At 38.1% G+C, this 18,512-nt stretch overlaps 1 protein-coding gene across 1 annotated transcript in view; it reads right to left on the reverse strand.

The window, feature by feature from the left end:
- Positions 1 to 3,992: 3,992 nt before the first annotated feature.
- Positions 3,993 to 18,512, reverse strand: part of RAP2A (RAP2A, member of RAS oncogene family) — a 31,274-nt gene continuing 16,754 nt past the window's right edge. The window contains exon 2 of the mRNA XM_085057408.1: positions 3,993 to 8,039. Coding sequence (XP_084913534.1) covers positions 7,802 to 8,039 — 238 coding nt within the window. The 3' untranslated portion in view covers positions 3,993 to 7,801. The remainder of the gene's footprint in view (positions 8,040 to 18,512) is intronic.

Genomic DNA, 18,512 nt, shown 5'->3' on the forward strand with positions numbered 1-18,512 from the left:
AATACACAGGCCTGGAAGGAATCCTATCTGGTTGGAGTAGCACCTGTTACAAGTCCTGAGGCTTCATGAAGAATTTGAGAAGAACCTTAATTCACATCGCATTGAATATTGTCCTCATCCATTTACTCTCTATCATTAGGACACTTATGTATCATCTATTTTGCTTTGCAGAATCTTATCTTCTTTTTGTTGATCAGTTATTTGTGTTCCTGCATTTAAAATCTTACACAGCAAATCTTATAAATGTTCACTTATTACTGCCTTACTTAGGCAAGGACTTCTAGGCAAAATCACACTAGCACTTTTGGAAAGTTTTTCTTGTGTCCCCGTGTTGGTCACATGCCATCAGGCAGGTTATGAGGTTCATGTTCAGACCAGTCCTGCACTGCTGGTGTTAGTGAAGTCTGCCTCTGAATCTGCTCCTAGGTGACTTCACTGCCAGCAAAGCTGGTTTCTATTCCTTAAACAAGAAACATTCACATCTACAGTTGGAAATCCTCCCTGCTGAAGTCTCATCCTACTCTTTCCCACTCTGCTTCTCAGCTCTCAGCCAGTGTGTACAGACAAGGACTGTGCCTTGCACCCAGCAGTTACAATATATGAAATACAAAGAGTAGAAAGCATATCCAATCCAGTTGAAGAGTCTGGATGCAGACTTTTATTCCTCCTTAGTGGGCAAACCTTTTTTTCAGAGGCTTATAATTTGGACCCCTGCACCAATACTGGGGGGGTTTGGGCAATTTCCCAGTGGTTCAAACCAGAATGCTGCCAGGTTTTGACAGAAGGTTTCAAGAATTTAGCACATGCAGAATGGTGCATCTCCCATTGTTTTGTCCTTAGAAACAGCTGAACCATTAAAAAATAGAGAACAAACAACCACCCCCAAATCTGGGGCAGAGAGATCATCCTGAAAAAACTGGAGCTCAACTAATTAGTTTGGAAAGTAGCAAAAAACCAAAAAAAAAAGATCACCTTGTCTCATATTGGAAAATGCCAGGCAACCTCTATTCAGTTTGATTATTCCATTTGCAAGAACAAAGGGTGAATAGCAAAAAGAAGCCTATGTAATGACCAAAAGAACTGTGATCTAGAGGATCTTCTTGGCTGTAGGATGAAACAATGTTTTGTTTCACTAAGCAGTGCTGTACAGCTAGAAAGCTAAGATGCCATGTCTCAAGTATTTGAGGATGACATTTGGGGTTAATGTCTTTTGGATATTAAATTAAGTACAAGGATTCTAAAATAAGAAAAAAATTTCCAAGTGTTCAGAATCTTTCCATGCAACATCTCAAGAAGCAGCTTTACACATATTTCAACTAAATAAAATATCCTGTAAAAGGCTGCTTTTCTGATCCAGTTTTCTGATATACCTAATAAGCACTTTTGTGCAAGAATACTCTTAATACTCATCTTTCTACCATTCAACATAAGTCTACCTACATATTTTTCTTCTGCAGTCTTTCGGGGTTATATTTTCACCTCTTTAACCTAGATCCACCCTCATTCTCCTCCACTTCAGCCAGCTAACCACCTCACATTTCCATTCTGCAGTGAGACTCCTACACGGCTGTCTGGCCTTACAAACACTCCTACGAAGAGCAGCCAGGTCTGTTATCCAGTTGTCTACGTACGTGGTCACTGCACCGTGAAGAATTTGAAATAAATTCTCAGTGCCCCACAGATTATTTCATATTCCAGTCAGACCAAAAAGTGTGTGCTTGAAAGTACACAGAAAAACTGTTCCAGCAGAGTGGGATGAAGAAGTGCCGTTAGCAGTTCCAGTATCGCACAGTGCCTGGCGCACATCAACACGGCTTTTTCTTCCACCCACTTGCAGTCCAGCCTGTAAATGCAACCCACAGCCTGGAGAAGGCTCCAGGGAGCCTTCTGGCAGTCTTCCAGTATCTAAAAGGGGCTTGCAAGAGAGCTGGAGAGGGACCTTTGACAAGAGCCTGTAGTGAGAGGACAAGGGGGAACGGCTTCAAACTGAAAGAAGGTAGGTTTAGATTCTAAGGAAGAAATTTTTTCACTGTGAGGGTAGTGAGGCACTGGAATGAGTTGCTCAGGGAGGTTTTAGATGCCCCATCCCTGGAAGTGTTCAAGGCCATGCTTTGAGCAATCTGGTCTAGTGGAAGGTATTCCTGCCCATGGCACAGGGGCTGGAACTAGATGAACTTTAAACATCCCTTCCTAGCTGAATCATTCTGTGAGCCTACGACTCTTAACTCAGTACTTACTTCCAACACGAGAAGAAAAACATGTTGTGTTGACCATCAGACAAACAAAGCCCTAAACAACTGGAGTCAAAATCCAGATGTATTAACTGACCTCCCTATGAAGGAAAGAAACCCACAGTTCCAAATGTCTGCAATTCTGTGACTGCAATTAGCACAGAAACACAAGTTCTTTCTGCAGGTTTTATGGCAAAACAGGAATTGTTTAAGACAACTGAGTAGGACACCAGTGCATTCAAACAGAGTCATTGGAAGCTGGAAATTTCTTTCTTAAAAGAGAATGACCAAGATGGTGTCTGCCAAAGCAAGACATGACTATAGATGGAGTACACTACTATGGGCCAGACAGAGCAATAAACACAGTTGTCAGCAATTTCAGAATCAGTCTTCCTGATCTCAGAAAACAGATGTCATTTTAATGGAGAATAAAGCACAGGGTAAACAGCAAGGACACAATACTGCTTAAAGGTAACTTGGAATAGAAGATGTAGTCCAGTGATTCCCTGGTTAAGCAACAGAAGTAATGACCAAAGGTTGGTGATCCAGTAAGACTGATACCTGTGGAAGATTGATACCAAGATATTATATCCAACCAAAAGACTTTACACAGCGAAAAACTTCCTGCAGTAGCAAGAAAGAAAAGAAAAAAAGTGGGGGGGGAGGAGTGCAGAGAGACAAAGAAATTGCTAAGAGTGAAAAACTCAAGGTTTTCTAGCTGTTCAGTTATTTGAAAAGAGCATGTCACACATTGGCATTTTTTTAAACTGTTCAGAACAGTCCAATGAATTCCTGTTGTCCCTCTATAGGTATCTTCTTGGGTAAAACAAAAGGATATTACTAAGCTAATGGGACTGGAAGAACCCATCAGCAAAAGCTCCCCTGGAAGTGATTTACAGAATGAATGGGCAAATCAAAAACATGAAATTAGCAGCATGTGTCAGCCTTCTACATGATCCATAGAACTAAAAGCTTTTAAGCTGTGCCAGCCTCAGGCTTCTTGCTCCTTAAGGCATGCATGACATGGGCACAAGAGACGACCAAGCACCCATCATTACTGAAAACAGGGTATTTTAGCGATACTGGCATGACTAAAATGTAACTGCTGATCAGTGCCAATTAGCTAGAATAATCCTGTTAGCATTAGCTCAACTGTTCATTTATAAATCTCTGCAACACTAATTGTATTTGAAGTTCTTTCTAACACTAACTCCTTTTGTGTGGTGCTGAAAGCCTTCAAAACACTCATCAACTGAACAGCTGATATAACAAACAATCCTTCTTTAACGCTTTGCAGCCTCAGTGCTACAAAAGTAGTTCTGCATGTTAACTATATCATATATTGACCAAGTTTTTATTTGGTCTTTTTTTTTAATACATGGAAAATTTTATTATATATTTACAATAAGCACTATTCTCTTGCCATACCAAGAGCTGTATCTTACCAAATACTGAGTATTACTGATTGTTGTCAGTGCATACCCCACTAAGAAAAGTGAACAAAAACCCCCATCCGTTGCTATTGTTCTTTATCAAGCTCATAACTTAAATCACAACCATCCATCCAACCATAAAAAATAAAGTATATTTGATTTTTACTTATTGCTATTTAATTTGTACCAGAAGAGCATTTTGGCAGGAAATACTTAGCTGAACTGAATATAGTTGACAGTGTCATTTCAAATTACTGGGCACCCTCATCAGCTCTGGATGAACTTTTTGATCAAATCAAAATGGACAATACAGAAAATGCAAGGAAGATTTCATTAAATAAATTTATTTGTTAAAATAATTTAACTCCAAATACAACTGCTGAGTTTGCATTGAGTTCTATGTACAATTCTTGTTTTATTTGAAACATCAAGGTTTAAACAACTGACATTGTTACAAAACAAACTGTTGCCCCATTTTAAGTTGCCAGTTGTATTAGAGCTCAACAATTAACTGTGAAATACATTAATTCACCCCTAGGAAACTCCAAATCAACAGCGTTAAGTCTGACTCCAGAACCCACTTCAGTCTTTCTTCAAACCCTGATCAAGAATTAACAGATGCACAACAATGCAGATAAAAGCCTCCTGCAGTTGTCAAACATTTGCTTTTGTTGCGGAGTTTCACAATTAAAGCCTAACCAGTGCTTTGACGGCACACTGGTAAAAAAAAAAAAAAAATTAAAAACAAACATGCACAAACCCCCCCAACCAAATGGCTGACATCATTAGGCAACATTCTATACAGGAAAGCAAATACCAGTTTTCCCACAGAAAAGTAATGGCAACTGTAGCACTGGGGTTAGGGAGAGGCTAGAACCAGAACAGAAAATGTCACCAAATTTCTTTTTTTAATGCTCTGAAGGGGTGGGCAGGGGGACAGACGCAACAGAAAAAACGCAAACAAAATCCAATGCAAGTTATAGTTAATAGCCTTAATCTGATTCTGGTTTGTTTGCTTTGAATGGTTTTTGTGTGTATTTTTAAGGGAAAGAGGAAACAGTTGCTCTCACTATCATAGCTTAAAAGAATAAAAGTTGCAACTTTTTTTAAAAAAAACCAACAAAACTGGAGAAATGCTGTCTTTGTAGAAAAGTACAAAGCTCTACAAGAACAGCCAAAAGAAAAGTGGGTCTTTGGAACAAATCATAATATTTTAAGGCATGTTATAAGAAACTTTCAAATACTATAATTGGTAATCCTACCAGGGTACAAATGAAACAGTGACCCAAGACCAATGACTCCTGCAGGGCAGCCATGCAGCTGCTGTGTGGCTCACCTACCTCCCTTTCTGCTACCCCTATAACTTGAGAAATCTGTCGAGTGCAACTGTCATTGATTCAAGCTCCACTACCTTCACATTAGTGGAAATACAAATAGTGCATAACTACTTCCTCAGAACTATACAATGAAAAACAACACTTACGCTTTGCCCCCCCAGCCAAGTTGCATGGTAGCTTACATATGGCCTATGCTTTTGAAAATGTAAGAGTATAATGAAGAAACAAAACTGGGAGATATTTTCTTTAATATTTTCAGTTAAAAATTTACTGTGCAATTTTTACTATATTTAAAGCCCATCTGCTTTACATTATGAACTTCATATTAGGCTGTTCATACTCTACTTCACGCCATTTTCTTGGTTGATGAACAATCTGTGAGGTAAGATTTTTAACATCTCTCTAAATAACATTGCATAACATGTACTTCCAACTCAGTTTGAAATTTGGCTTTGGCTTGTTTTCTGGGGTTTGTTTTTTATAGGTTTTTTTCCCCCAAGTGCTTATGCAGTGGATCTCACACTGACAAGCTGTTTTACGGATGGATTGTGCTGCTTGATAAATAGTTTCCTAATCTAGATACTTGAAACCCTGAAATATCATTAATCCAACATCTCACATCTTGCTTAAGCATGGCAGCTGACACAATGGGCAGGCAGGGGGTGGTAAGTGAACATTCATACCATCTAGTTTAGGCATGTGAGTTGTGTGACTTGGAGGACTAAAGTTAATAGCCTAAGTTTGCTATATAGTCAATGGAAAGAGGTAGGTGCCTCTAGGAGGGCGATTCAGAGCACCCAAAATGGGCATTCAGATGCCAGAAATAAACGGTGTGCCTATCTCCCTAAGAGAACAAAGTACAGCAACGAAAGCTCTGCAAGGTAGATGGGAAATGGGCTACATTTACGTTCTAGTAAGGCTTAATGTTCTGTGACATCTAATGCCCTTTGTCACACTGGCTGTGGAAAGGTCTTGAAAGATTAAGGGCAGAGTTGGCCAATTCTCTTCCGCGAATATGACTTCCTTTAGTTATCATCCACTGAACTATAATTCAAAATGTTAAGGATATTTATGTATGGAAATCTGCAAAGTGTTTTCTACTCCAGTGTCCTGTGTGGCAGATGAGAGCGTTTTTAGCAAGTTCTGCAGATGGAGGCAAAACTCTCGAACCTAACTCCAATTACAGCATTTCTAAGGGCCATATACACACACACATACACACTCAACATACACACACACACAGCCCAGCACCCCTATTTTCACTCATTTAAACACAAGGAACTACACTGTTACTGCACAAGATTGAAAAACTAATGAACGCATGGTGTTATTTAGACCACAGGCTCAGTGACTGTATTTTTATGGCCAATTTTACCTATAAAAGATCCAGCTCAAGACAATCTCTCCAGCATTTAAAATCTAAACATTGTGATTGAAAACTTCTCTATACTTTGATTGTAAGACTTTGAAATAGGTATTTCTGTGCCATTAGTCATGCAAATGATAAATACTTCACTGCTATGAAACTAGCAAGTCAGAGCTCGAGCATCCTTTCAAAATAAAATATTTGCTCCCACCATAAAACACTCCAATAATTGGGGCAACCTTTGAATAGTGTGTCAGGCAATTAAAGTGCCATTTCCACACTCACCTAAGGAATTACAACCATAACTATTTCACCTCTGAACCAAATGATTTCACATGGTTATTCAATTTAAGTTTACACCATTAAAGCTATCAAATAGCAAACTGGATTTTCAAAGGTTAGTTTGGGATCACACCAGAGAATGTAGCCCTTAAAGGCAAGAAAAACTGTTGTCTTCAACAAACTTAAAAATGCAGGATGTTCGTACTGTCCCACGAGGTTTCTGCAGAAGGGAACATATGGATGAAACATGGCTTAATTTTCCTTACAAGATGGTACTAGTTAATCTATTAAAGTGTTCCTTGTTAGTAAGGCTCAGCAATTTTTTTTTCATCACAGTTGCTTCCTCCTGGTTCAGTAAAGTGAAAATAAAGATGCTTCCTGCTTTGTAAACAGAGGGTTTGTTTGGCTTTTTGTAGACCAAAACCTGAAGCGATCCTCCATTTTTGAGCAGCAAAATGAAAGATTTAAAACATTCCAATGCCAGACTGTTTCTTCACCTGTCACTTGTTTCCAGATCTTGCCTCTCATTTCACACACTGATTCAATGTTTTCTATTTCAAGATGTGAGATAAAGTGTAGAAATAATAGCATTGATTTTGAAAACAATCCAAACTATATGGGTCTCTGGTAGCCTTTTCCTCCAACACTGTCAGAAGTTCTGGTGAAATCAACATAACTGACTGAACAAACTCAGCCACATGTGATAGTGCCCACTCTGAAGCGTGGTAATCAGACACCAAAAGACTTGGCTCTCCTCTTCATGCTTATGCTCGTTGTGAATGGTCTTCAGAGATATCCTCTCCACTGCTTTCGTTTCCCGTTTCCAAAAGGATTCTGTCCTCTTCGGAAATAGTTGCTGTTGTTGCTGTCTGACCTGACAACACACGTATGTTCGACTGCAACGACCCTGTAGATCAACTGACTGTGCCATAAAATTGCAGGTGCTCAAAGGGAAAAAACGGGTGAGATGTGGTCATTTAACCCAATTATATTCAGAGTCAGTGATTGACTTTCAATGCTCAGCTCTGAGTTAATGTTGCTACTTCACTACAGATGTATTTCAAGTGACCCACAAACCAGGAAGTGAAGTAGACAGTTTTACCACCTTACAAAATTACTGTAAATTAAGTCCAGGTTAGGTCATTTTTAATGCTATTGTATATTACATGCAGAACAGCATGGATCATCTTTGTCTGGCTGTGCTGCATAGTTCATTTGTCTAACAATTTCCGCAAAGAGCTCATCCACCATTGTTTTACTTTTAGCAGAGGTCTCCATAAAGGGGCAGCCCCATTCTTCAGCTAAGGCTCTGCCTTCACTCAATGATACTTCTCTCTCACTTTCCAGGTCCACTTTATTACCAACCAGAATTACTGGCACCTTCTCATACCTACAGTTTAAAAACAAAAACAAAAACAACAATTATATTTAAAAAAATGGTAACATTCTTAAAGCATTTAAAAAAAAAATCATCTATTTGCAAACAGTACAGACCCAACACGAAAGAGATATCTGGATGATCTTAAAATTTTACACTTAAAAAAAAAGCATATTTCACATTCAAGCTACTTGTTGCACATCTCGTTCCCGTCAGATCTTTACAAGTTCTACAAAAATCTTCCTCCTCTGAATTTTCCTTCCCTCCAGGAAATATGCCAGGAATACTTCCACACTACAAAAATGAGGCATATAATACTATTTTCTCTGTTTGCCATCTCCATATGTAAAAACATAATGGACATCAAACTCTCCCTTCAACACTACATCCTCCTTCTCCCTGAACAGGTATTTTGTATCTCCAGCTTGGGATAACGATGCAACACTCTCAAGGGTACATTTACCTTTGGTCAATATACACAGAACTCTCTAAATAGCAATAAACGAGACAAAACCAAAGGGCCGGTAAATTAATTCCAAATTTCAGGAAATGTAGTCCAAGTACTGCATACACACAGAAGTATTATTATATAAAAGCACATATTAGATAATACAGAATGTATATCTCTCCCTTGCAGCATTCACATCATTATGCCAGTAAGAGTTGAAGAGACAAAAAAAAAAAAAAATCAAGATTAAGTTCCAGGCAATACTATCACAGTTCTGCTTCATAATCAACTTGGACAGCACAACAGATCATATAACTATGAAGGAATTTATTACTTTACTCCTCCTTGTGAGGGGATCCTTGCCAAATTTAAAAAAAAAACCTGAAATGCCTACCTTTTTTCCCCCATCCTCACATTCATAAACCTTTCTTCAGACATGAAACTAAGTGTTCCATCAGGTTTTAAATTTACATATTTTCCCCAGAAAAGAGAGGAGAAAACATTGATCCTATTTCCAAAAAACTCTTACACAGGTTTTCTCAGGAAAGAAACTAGGACCAGGAGAAAAACCAATTATAACTTTCAGCACTTAAATCAGACCTAAGAGAAGCAAGATGGTTCCTTCTTAACTTAAACCTGATTTTCTCCTTCATTTTAATCTCAATAGTATTGCTTTGAGTCAAATCACTGGAGTAAATCTGAACTCAGGACAGACAAAAGAAGTAGCTGACATCTGCAGCAGCTGAAGGTGACACCATCCTTAAGCCACCTATTACACCTTCTTCATCCCTCCCACCTGTCCCTCCTGCCTGCCAGGCAAGGCAGCAGAGCATTGCTGGTGCATCTGCCTCAGCTGGTTGAGGGAAACAGCCTGTTTCCCTGTCTGCCAACACTGCACTGGAACAGGTAACCTCCCACAGAGGTGGAAAGGATAAAAGGCCAATAATGTCTCAAACCGCATCAGCAACCTTTACACCACCAGACTAGTATCAAAAATTTGTCCAACTAAGTCATAAGATGTAGGCAAAATTCTAAACTTTGTTATGCTTCTTTGCTAACTAAGAGAATGTCATTTAATCATTAGTCCAGGGCTGCATAAATAATTGTAGAGAATTTCCCTCACTTTTACCATTTATCCTGCCTTCATTTACCCTCTGAAGAGACACAATCCATTTCTTACTCCGTGGATATGCAGTATTTAGCACAATGATACCTTTGGAACTCTTGCAAGAGGTAAGCTGCCACTAATTAAGTACCAAAATACACACGAGCATCTTGAAATCTGTCCTCCTGAATTTAAACACAAGATAGCATAGTCTTTAATTACATAAGATGGATGGCATTCAACAGATAAAAAGAAATATTGAATTGCTGTCTTATCTTTATTGTTTAGATGCATGTATCCTATTGCATTGGCTGTACAGCATTAAAAAAACCCTTCAGTGGAAGTGGAATCAGGTACACCTTCACTGCATTTCTTGATATCTGAGGGCCCCAAACTTCCTCTCACTCTCCACTGGCTTGTCCTTGCATTCTGTATCTTCTCAATTTTTCCCTCTGGTAAAACTGAGAAATTCAAAGCAGGCGCTTGAGAAGTGCCCAGTAAAGAAGTAGACGAGCCAGAATTAAAAAAAGATCACCTCTCTGTTTTCTGAGATTGCTCCAATTTGTTGAGAAACATATGGGGAAACACACACACACTTGTTGCAGAGTTCCAGCCAGTTCCATTGAAATATTCAAGTGCTTAAAAGGTTTAGGAACCCTAGAAAAGCTGAGCGAGTATATCTGAGAGTCTGTATGCTAGGAGTACTCAGCACCTGGGAAATGGAGCAGTGGAAACCCTGAAGTTTCGTACTGAAGAACAGAAAGAACTGACGAGCTGACAGAAAAGATGTGAAAAGCCTAATTTAATTTATTTGCATAGGACCATCTAGGAACCATTAGGTGGAACAGATAGAAGCAATTTTCTGTATTGCTTTTCCTCTTGCATTTACCCAATTCACTACCTACCTTCACCACCTAAAATGAGATCCTACAGTCAATAGCCTTATTCACCTTATAATTCAGATTCATTCATAACCAATAACTTTACAATACTGAAATGTGTAATAAAGTGTTTCTGCAAGGCTCTCATGATGTCTTCCGATCAAAAATAAAGTTGCTCTTGCAGAACACATCCCTGTAGTACCTAGATTTTGAGTAGTTAACTTTACAGAGAAAATACACTATACATATATATATTCTGTGTGATGTATATTTTATATTTATATATATACGTATATACTTATGCCTGCCTATAATATATATACAACTTGTCTTTCTACATAGAAAAGTCAGGGTCTGCTACCTAGAATACATCAAATAATGGAAAAACAGTCCATGAATACTGAACAGAAGACTGGCTGTGGTATGGGCTTATGAGCTCCAGCTCAGTATCAGTCCTGCCAGACCCAAGCTGAGTAGGGGGAGTCAGACCAGACATCTGAGTATCATATTCTCCAAGTACCAAGATGATGACAAACTGTGTGTCTTCATTCAGAGTCCTAAGGGTCTCCACAATGTACTTCCCAGTTTTTGAGTTCTGGTAACACTTCATGGAAAATCTAGCTGTTGACTTTACTGCCAGAATTTCCTGCCTCACTTAGGATACCAGGCAAATTTTTTCTTGATGAGTATGGGGGAGACCCCTGGCTCAATACTCTCCGTACTACAGCTGCTGATCTCACTGGAGGCAACTCCTGCCTGCATCTGGAGACTCCACTTGCTATTCACAGAGCTTTGACCAGCCAGAGGTTGGACACTCACCACTGAGGTCATGTGCAGCAGCACAGACCCCACCAAGGGAAAGGGCAATTTCTCAGATGTCGGGTAATTACATGATTCTACTGAAATTTGAAGGGAAGAATATCTCTTCCTCACAGGCTTTTCACCCTGTTGAGTATCAGCGGCCCAAGAGGAAAACAGCTTCTTTACAAAGGAAAAAACAAAAAAAGCCCCAAACAAACAAAAAAAAGGAGCCATCTTGCAATGTCCAAGCAGCAATGCAGAACCCTTCCATACAACCACAAAAATCAAACTTAGGAATCCACAAATCCTTCCAAAAGATTCTAATAGGATCTAACCTACTCACAAATACTTTTAGCGGAGCAAAAGAGCTAAAACCCCATCACCTAAACTGAAGTCTTGAAAATCCAGGCTGCTGCTCCCACCACAGGATCTGAGAGAGAACAGCTCAGTCCACAGTGGGAGCTGGGCAGTTGTTTTGTCTTTTGTTACAGCCCATCTCCCCCTGCCTGTCTCCTTAGCAAAGGAAAAGTGGCACAGTTCTGTTCCTCATTTCTGGAGCACGAAAATCCAATTTTCTCAGTATGGCTGAAAAGCTTTCAGCAGCACTGATCACTCCTAATGAAAAGCACAAGGGCCAACTGAAAATAAGAATTGCTGCCACTTTTCAGTGCAGCACAGTATGTATTCTAGGGCAAACATCACAGCAGAGCCTGTAAGAAACACTCTCAAATGTAGCATGGAAAGGCTTGACTTTTTAAGACCTCTTCAGGAACAAATTTTTGCAAGACCAATTACACATGTTTGCAGAACACGTTTAAAGAACAAGGCACTTAACCCTCTTTAAATGATCTCACTATCTTCAGCTCCAATATGACAGACACTGAGCAGCGGTGACTCTTGAAGAGATAACACGACTGCAGTCATTTATGGCCCTATGAAAGACACTGGTGCAGATCAAATGCCATCATATCTAGGATATCACTACTGGCAAGGTACAGCCACTGCTCCCTCAAAGACAATCAGAATGTATTTCCCAATCCTAGATAACTATTCAATGCTAAACTCCACCCTCCTATCCATCCTTAATGAGCACCTGGGACCAAGAGCCCACAGTAAATCCCTCAGTTTTCCTGAGGATGGGCACCACAGCCACATAAAATCAATAAATATACAGACTTCAAATGCTTTATGCAGCCCAGTTATGCACCACTGACCACACAGCTTTAAATGTCACACAGCAATAAAGAGTTTCTGTATTTTATCTTACCACACACGACACACACATCATCCACATTTCTCTTTAGACTACTATGTACACTTCGAATAACAGCTTAAAACATTTAGAAAGCTTCAAAGTGAATGGTATGAAAACCATCTTCAGAGACTTTTACCTTGCATTTTTTCCACCTCCAGTCATACTCAGAAAAAAAAAATGGGCAGTACCTGACATCATATCTTAATGTCTTTTACAAGGTACTTCTCAGATTTTTGGTTAGAGATGCCATTGGATAAAGATAAACACGCTGTGAAAATACAATAAAGACTAAAAGAGCAAGAATAAAAAAAACCTCCAAACATACACCAAGGCTAATAAACTGATCTGATTCCCTTGTACCGTTCTAAGGATTGCCCAGTACCCCATACTCTATGTGTGCGTGAGTGTGAGTTGTACTAGTCAGTATAGAACATGTTAAAAAGTTCAAACAGGTTCCTGCTTTCTAATTTCACATTCTGGAAGTGTTGTATCTTTTCTAGGATTTTTTCCTGAGATTCATATCAGACCCAAATATTTTCGATGTTATAAAAACAAATCAAGAGAACACCATGTGTATTCTTAAAGACTATTTCTTACAACAAGTTTAAGTTCTGCTGAAGTTTTTGGAAAGATGCATGATTACAGCTTTACATGATAAATACTGGGACCACTGAAATACCAAAGGTATCTATCTATTACTATTACTAATAATCAAAAGAAGTCTCCAGTACTAATCACCTTTATCACCTTCTACATGCAGGGCATCTTCCTCTCTATTATTTAAATGCATTTCTGACAATTTTGATGGTATTTCATGAAGGAAATTAATTTAAAGGATAAAGATATTAGTGATGACAATAATGCAATAGCAAAAAGTCAGTAAAAAGAACTATTCTTCATTTTAGATTTACAAAAAATTTGTAGTATGAGTCCTGACAGAATACACAGGAGAAGAATTCTGGGCAATATGAAATAAAGTACTAGAAATGACAGTTAAATCTTTTAGGTTATTTACAAATTCACATTAAATATAACTAAATATCCTTTTGTCATGTAACCTGCAAACTTTGATTGCCTGCAGTAAAATCTGTCATAACTTGAACAAGCAGTTTCCTCGTGTAGAGGAAGAACATATTCCAAGTGTAACTATCAAGACTTTTTCTAATCCCTTTCATATAATTACTTGGATATTTAATGCAGAATCCTTGATAGTTAAAACTCACATCAGCTACAGAGGACAAGAAAAGGCACAGAGTGTTCCCCAGCCTGATTCTGAGCCTCTCAAACACCAGGATGAGAGGACACAATATCATAGAATTTTCAAGGAGCAAACAATCTTAATCCTTTGTTGAAGCTACCAATTATTGATTCTGAAGCTATTACTACCTTAAGACACTCTGACAAATGAGACCTTTCACTTTTTCTAAGTCCTTATTTTTTGTATTTTGGTAGCTTTAAAAACTGTAACCATTAGGGGCTCATTCTGCAGAGTTATGTTTCCATGGACTCCTGCAAATACACACCAATGACGATGTGTCAATACCTGTATACATGCATAAATGTGTGAGAGACATATACAAATCTAAACAAAGGTAGGTTTCTGCAAAGTTGGAGCGCTTTTCCCTCTAATGGAAATTATTACGGCTTCTCAGGCCAAACCAGACAGAACAGCTGTAAAACTCCCACAGTTCTGATGCAAACAAGTCATTCCGGTTTACTAATTAATTGCATTTAATATTCAGTTTTGTAAGCTATATTGTGTAATGATTTAATTTCTTAAGCAACAAAATCCAACTAAAAAACAGTCTTAAAATCATTTTTATAAATGAGTAGATGTTAGAGAGTTTATTGGAAGTCCCACTGCAATTAGGTGGCTGAGTCATGAATTAGTTTGCTATAAAGAACAGTGTATGGCCTAATTGCAGGACTGGGATCTAACATTTTATTCTAGGCTTTGACATGAACTCCTTACATAGCCTTTGGGAAAGCAAACTCTTCAGATGGATAGATTGAGGTATATGAAGTCATGATAATTGTACTTACTCATTGGATAGCAAATTAAATAATAACTGTAAAACAACTTAGAGGATAATATTAGAATAATAAATAACACCACGCCACATCACTTTTGAGGAGGCTTCAGAAACTATCTTTGTTCTTGTACATGAAACTTTCTGGAAATATTGACCTCTTAAATAAAATACTTTAAAGCAGTTCAGTTCTGTGGGTGTTACAGCTGGCTTCACTTTCCAGTTTGATTTCAAGGTCTAGGAAAAGTCTCAACCAATGCTAGTTTGGCTCACCATTGGTGCTGTGCTTGTAAGAAATTAGAGAAAATAGTTCCCTTCCTAGCAAAAGCCCAAGAAACAACAACCAACCACAATATAATGAAGCACTATAAATATTTGCTTCCCAACTGTTACAATAAGCCCTTTTCAACCAAAGCACTTGCACATGTTATTTCTAGGCAGCTTACAGCTGAGACTTTCCAAGGGACAAGAACCATGGATAGTATAACTCAACACACATCCTCAAAGGACATCTAGTAAACCTACATTCCCTTGCTGCAACAGATGCAACAGGATGATGCACATCATTTCTGTAGAAGGACACTAAAGATATTTACAGGTCATTTCCAATCACTTCAGAGAGAGATTGTTATCTATAGAGGATTTTTCACATCTAAGATTTCATAGGGGAGCTAGAACAACAATAAACTCCTTCCATGTTCTCAGCCTGCCTCTACAAGTCACTACAGATACAGCCTACCTTCAGCTCTGCCTCCAGCTTATAAGGTAAGATGTCAAGAACACCTGAAAATTCAAAGGTCTAGCAACATGTCTTATGGGAAAAGGGTTTGCTAGTCACGAAAATAAGTCCTAAAAAAAAATCTCTGATCATTAAGATGTTAGGAAGACACTTTCTCATTAAGCTTGCAGAATTCTATGAATGTTTAAACTATGTCCCATGATGCTTTCTACTCCCCTCGAAGTCAGGCTATGGCACAGGTGAAGAAAAACAGCACTCTGAGCGCTGGGGATGACAATAAAAAACCAATGACATAAGTAGCTTCATTTCTCATCTACTGCCGTTTCAGATGTGCAAAAGCCTTCACAAACAAGAAGATACTTTTCACCTTAAAAAGGACACTTCTCCCTAGTATCTATCATTAAAATTCATAGATAACACTGAAGTCTATTATCAAGACTGAAAAGACTCTAAGGGATATATAAAATCTACCTGCTTAGCAGCAGGTTTGCTAGGAGCATATCCAAACAAGATTTTAATCCTTGAGTTCCCTCTCTATGCCAATCAAAATTCTCATCTTACACAACCAAGTATCAGCATCATCTTGTTGAAATCCTGAAATGCTTGCCACATTTAGCAACCTAGAAACACTGGAATTTTCAAATGGGAGTTTTCTGTTCCTTCGTATAGCTTAAAAAGCAATAACCACAAGTAAATACAAGGCAAATGTTTTACCTGACATTTTCAATTGTGACTAATTCTCTTGTTTCTAAAAGCAACAAGAAAATCACAATGTCCTACAAATCTGAGATTCTCACAGGTGCACCAATTTCATCTAGCTTCTGTCTCTCTACTCAGTTCACACTGAAAGAAGTCTACTTGTCAAGAAAACTACTAACGATAAGATTAATGAAGCATGTTATAGTTGCTTAAATACAAAAAAGCTCTTGCTCAAAAAATTCCCAGACATTAAAACTGAGCATCTAATTTTTTTTAAATTACTACTACTAGCTGTAGGAATGGCCCAACATCTTGAAAATTAGGCCTCACATTTCAATATTTAAACTTTGCATTCATAATTGAAAATTATTCTTAATGAGCACATTAGTTTTTCTTACCTTGAATATTTTTAAGCCATATCCATGCTAATATACTAATGTTTATTCAAATAAAATGAGCATGACTGGATATGTCAAAGTTTTCAGTACCTACCAAATGTGCAACATATAGAAGATTCTAAAATTAAAGAGACTACCATCTATCTTTTATTTTTATTCTGAAGTCTCAAAAAAAAGACATTTCTTTTAAATGACCACTTTTTTCCATCATGACCACTTATAATTAAATTTTACCTTCTGATGTCTTACAGCAAAGACATTAAACATCAAGCAAGAGAAATGATGACGTGATTTAAGAGATGTGGGTTCAGTTTCACACCCTGTTACAGATCTCCTGTACGATTTCTAGCAAGTCCCTTGAATTCTGTACCTCCACTTTCCATCTGAAGAAAACAGTTGTCAGCTCTAACCTCTGATGCCTATGGCACATAAACACTTCTGAGGTCTACCATCCTAAGTGATGGAGGCAATCTGAACATCTTGAGGGATGCAGCAGCAGTTTTGCTTGCTCTTCAAGTGAAAAAGCACACTGCATCCCAGCTATTTTTAGCAGCAGACTATTAAACATCACAAAATTTTAGGATTTCTTTACAAGTATTTAGAAGAGATAGGTTAGGACAGAGTCCGTGCCAACATCAAACCTGTCAGCAGAAAGAATAAAGCTATTGGATTAGGTGTGCCTTGAAGCGAGAACACCAGCTTTGGGGACAAAGTCAAGGTTGTTACTTCACTTCAACACCACTGGCTTGAGCAGAAACCGCAAAAGCTCACAATATCTTAAAACATATGCTGACATTGAGGGATTTCTCCTTCTCCTTGCTCCTCTGTACAAAACTCTACAAGGTCATAAAGCCTGCCTATTCTGGTGATGTAGGACTAAGCAGGTCCCTTTACAAAGTCAATGAAAAATTCAGATACCTATTAAAAGCAAAGCAAGCATCTTGCACATCATACAAATCTATGGAATCTTATTGTTTAATAGTTTAAAGTTATTAAATTGCTGAGTTAAAAAAAAAACTTAACAGTGACCCTAAAATGAATTACTATTTATCTATCAATACATGCTTTGTCACAGAAAATTTCTCTCAGAAGCACATCTTGATGTGCAAATGTTTAGATAAACTACTATAACATTTTAAAATATACTGTAAACTTCCTGTACAAGCAAGCATTGACAAAGGTGAGGGAGGAGAAAGAAGAGTGACCAAACCGATTTGTACCAATTCAGATATATCAAAGTTTATGCCTGTAGCTGGGCTAAAGAAAATTCCTTGCAATAAACTACTGTTAATAATCCTTTTGGGAAAGCTGAAACAGAATCTAGACTTTTTATAAAGCACACAGTCTGTAAAGTAATTTATGAGTACAATGGTAGGTCTAGTTTCTTACAGTCTATCAACGTTGCTATCTAAAGCTCTAGTTTTCCCTTCTGCCTACAATTTTTCCCCTCACCATTCTCCATAATTAGGATCAAACACATGCCAGCTTTTCTTCCATAACGACAACAGTGACAGTGTGTCTTTCCCACCAACAATTCTGACAGAACTTAACCATTATTTAGATTTCTAATTTGTTCCAGATGTTGATCTGGGCAGGAAGGGACCTTGGGAAGTCTCTAGTCCAACCCCCTGCTCAGAGCAAGGTCAGCCAGGAAATCTCAACCAGCTTGCTCAGGGCCAGGCATGGCTCAGTCTTGAAAACTTCCAAGGAAGGACAGGCCTTCCACGATCTCTTTGGGAATTTGTCCTAATGTTTAATTTAGTTTAACTTCGCTGCAGAATTTAAAACTCACTGGCAGGTAATGGAGGAAGATGAGACAAGCGGACAACTGAGTTGCATAAGGCTTGTTTACATAGAAAATGGGCTCAGAAAAAAAAAGCCAAAGTTATATAAATATTTATAGCTATTCATTTATGTAGAGGAAGTGATAATCATACTTACAGGCCTCAAGATAGACATATATCTTAGAATTCTGAAAGCAAAGTGAACTAACCAGATTTTGCAGAATTAACTAAAGCTCAAGCATAAGTTAATGACAACTTCAAACTCTTTATCCTTGTTTATTTAAACTATAAAAAGTGAAACTTTCTAGTGGATACATAAAGTAAAAATAGCAGAAAGAGTAAAAT

This window comes from Lichenostomus cassidix, chromosome 1 (assembly GCF_008360975.1).
Source record: "Lichenostomus cassidix isolate B80296 chromosome 1, HeHo_3.0, whole genome shotgun sequence".
NCBI classification, from domain to species: domain Eukaryota; kingdom Metazoa; phylum Chordata; class Aves; order Passeriformes; family Meliphagidae; genus Lichenostomus; species Lichenostomus cassidix.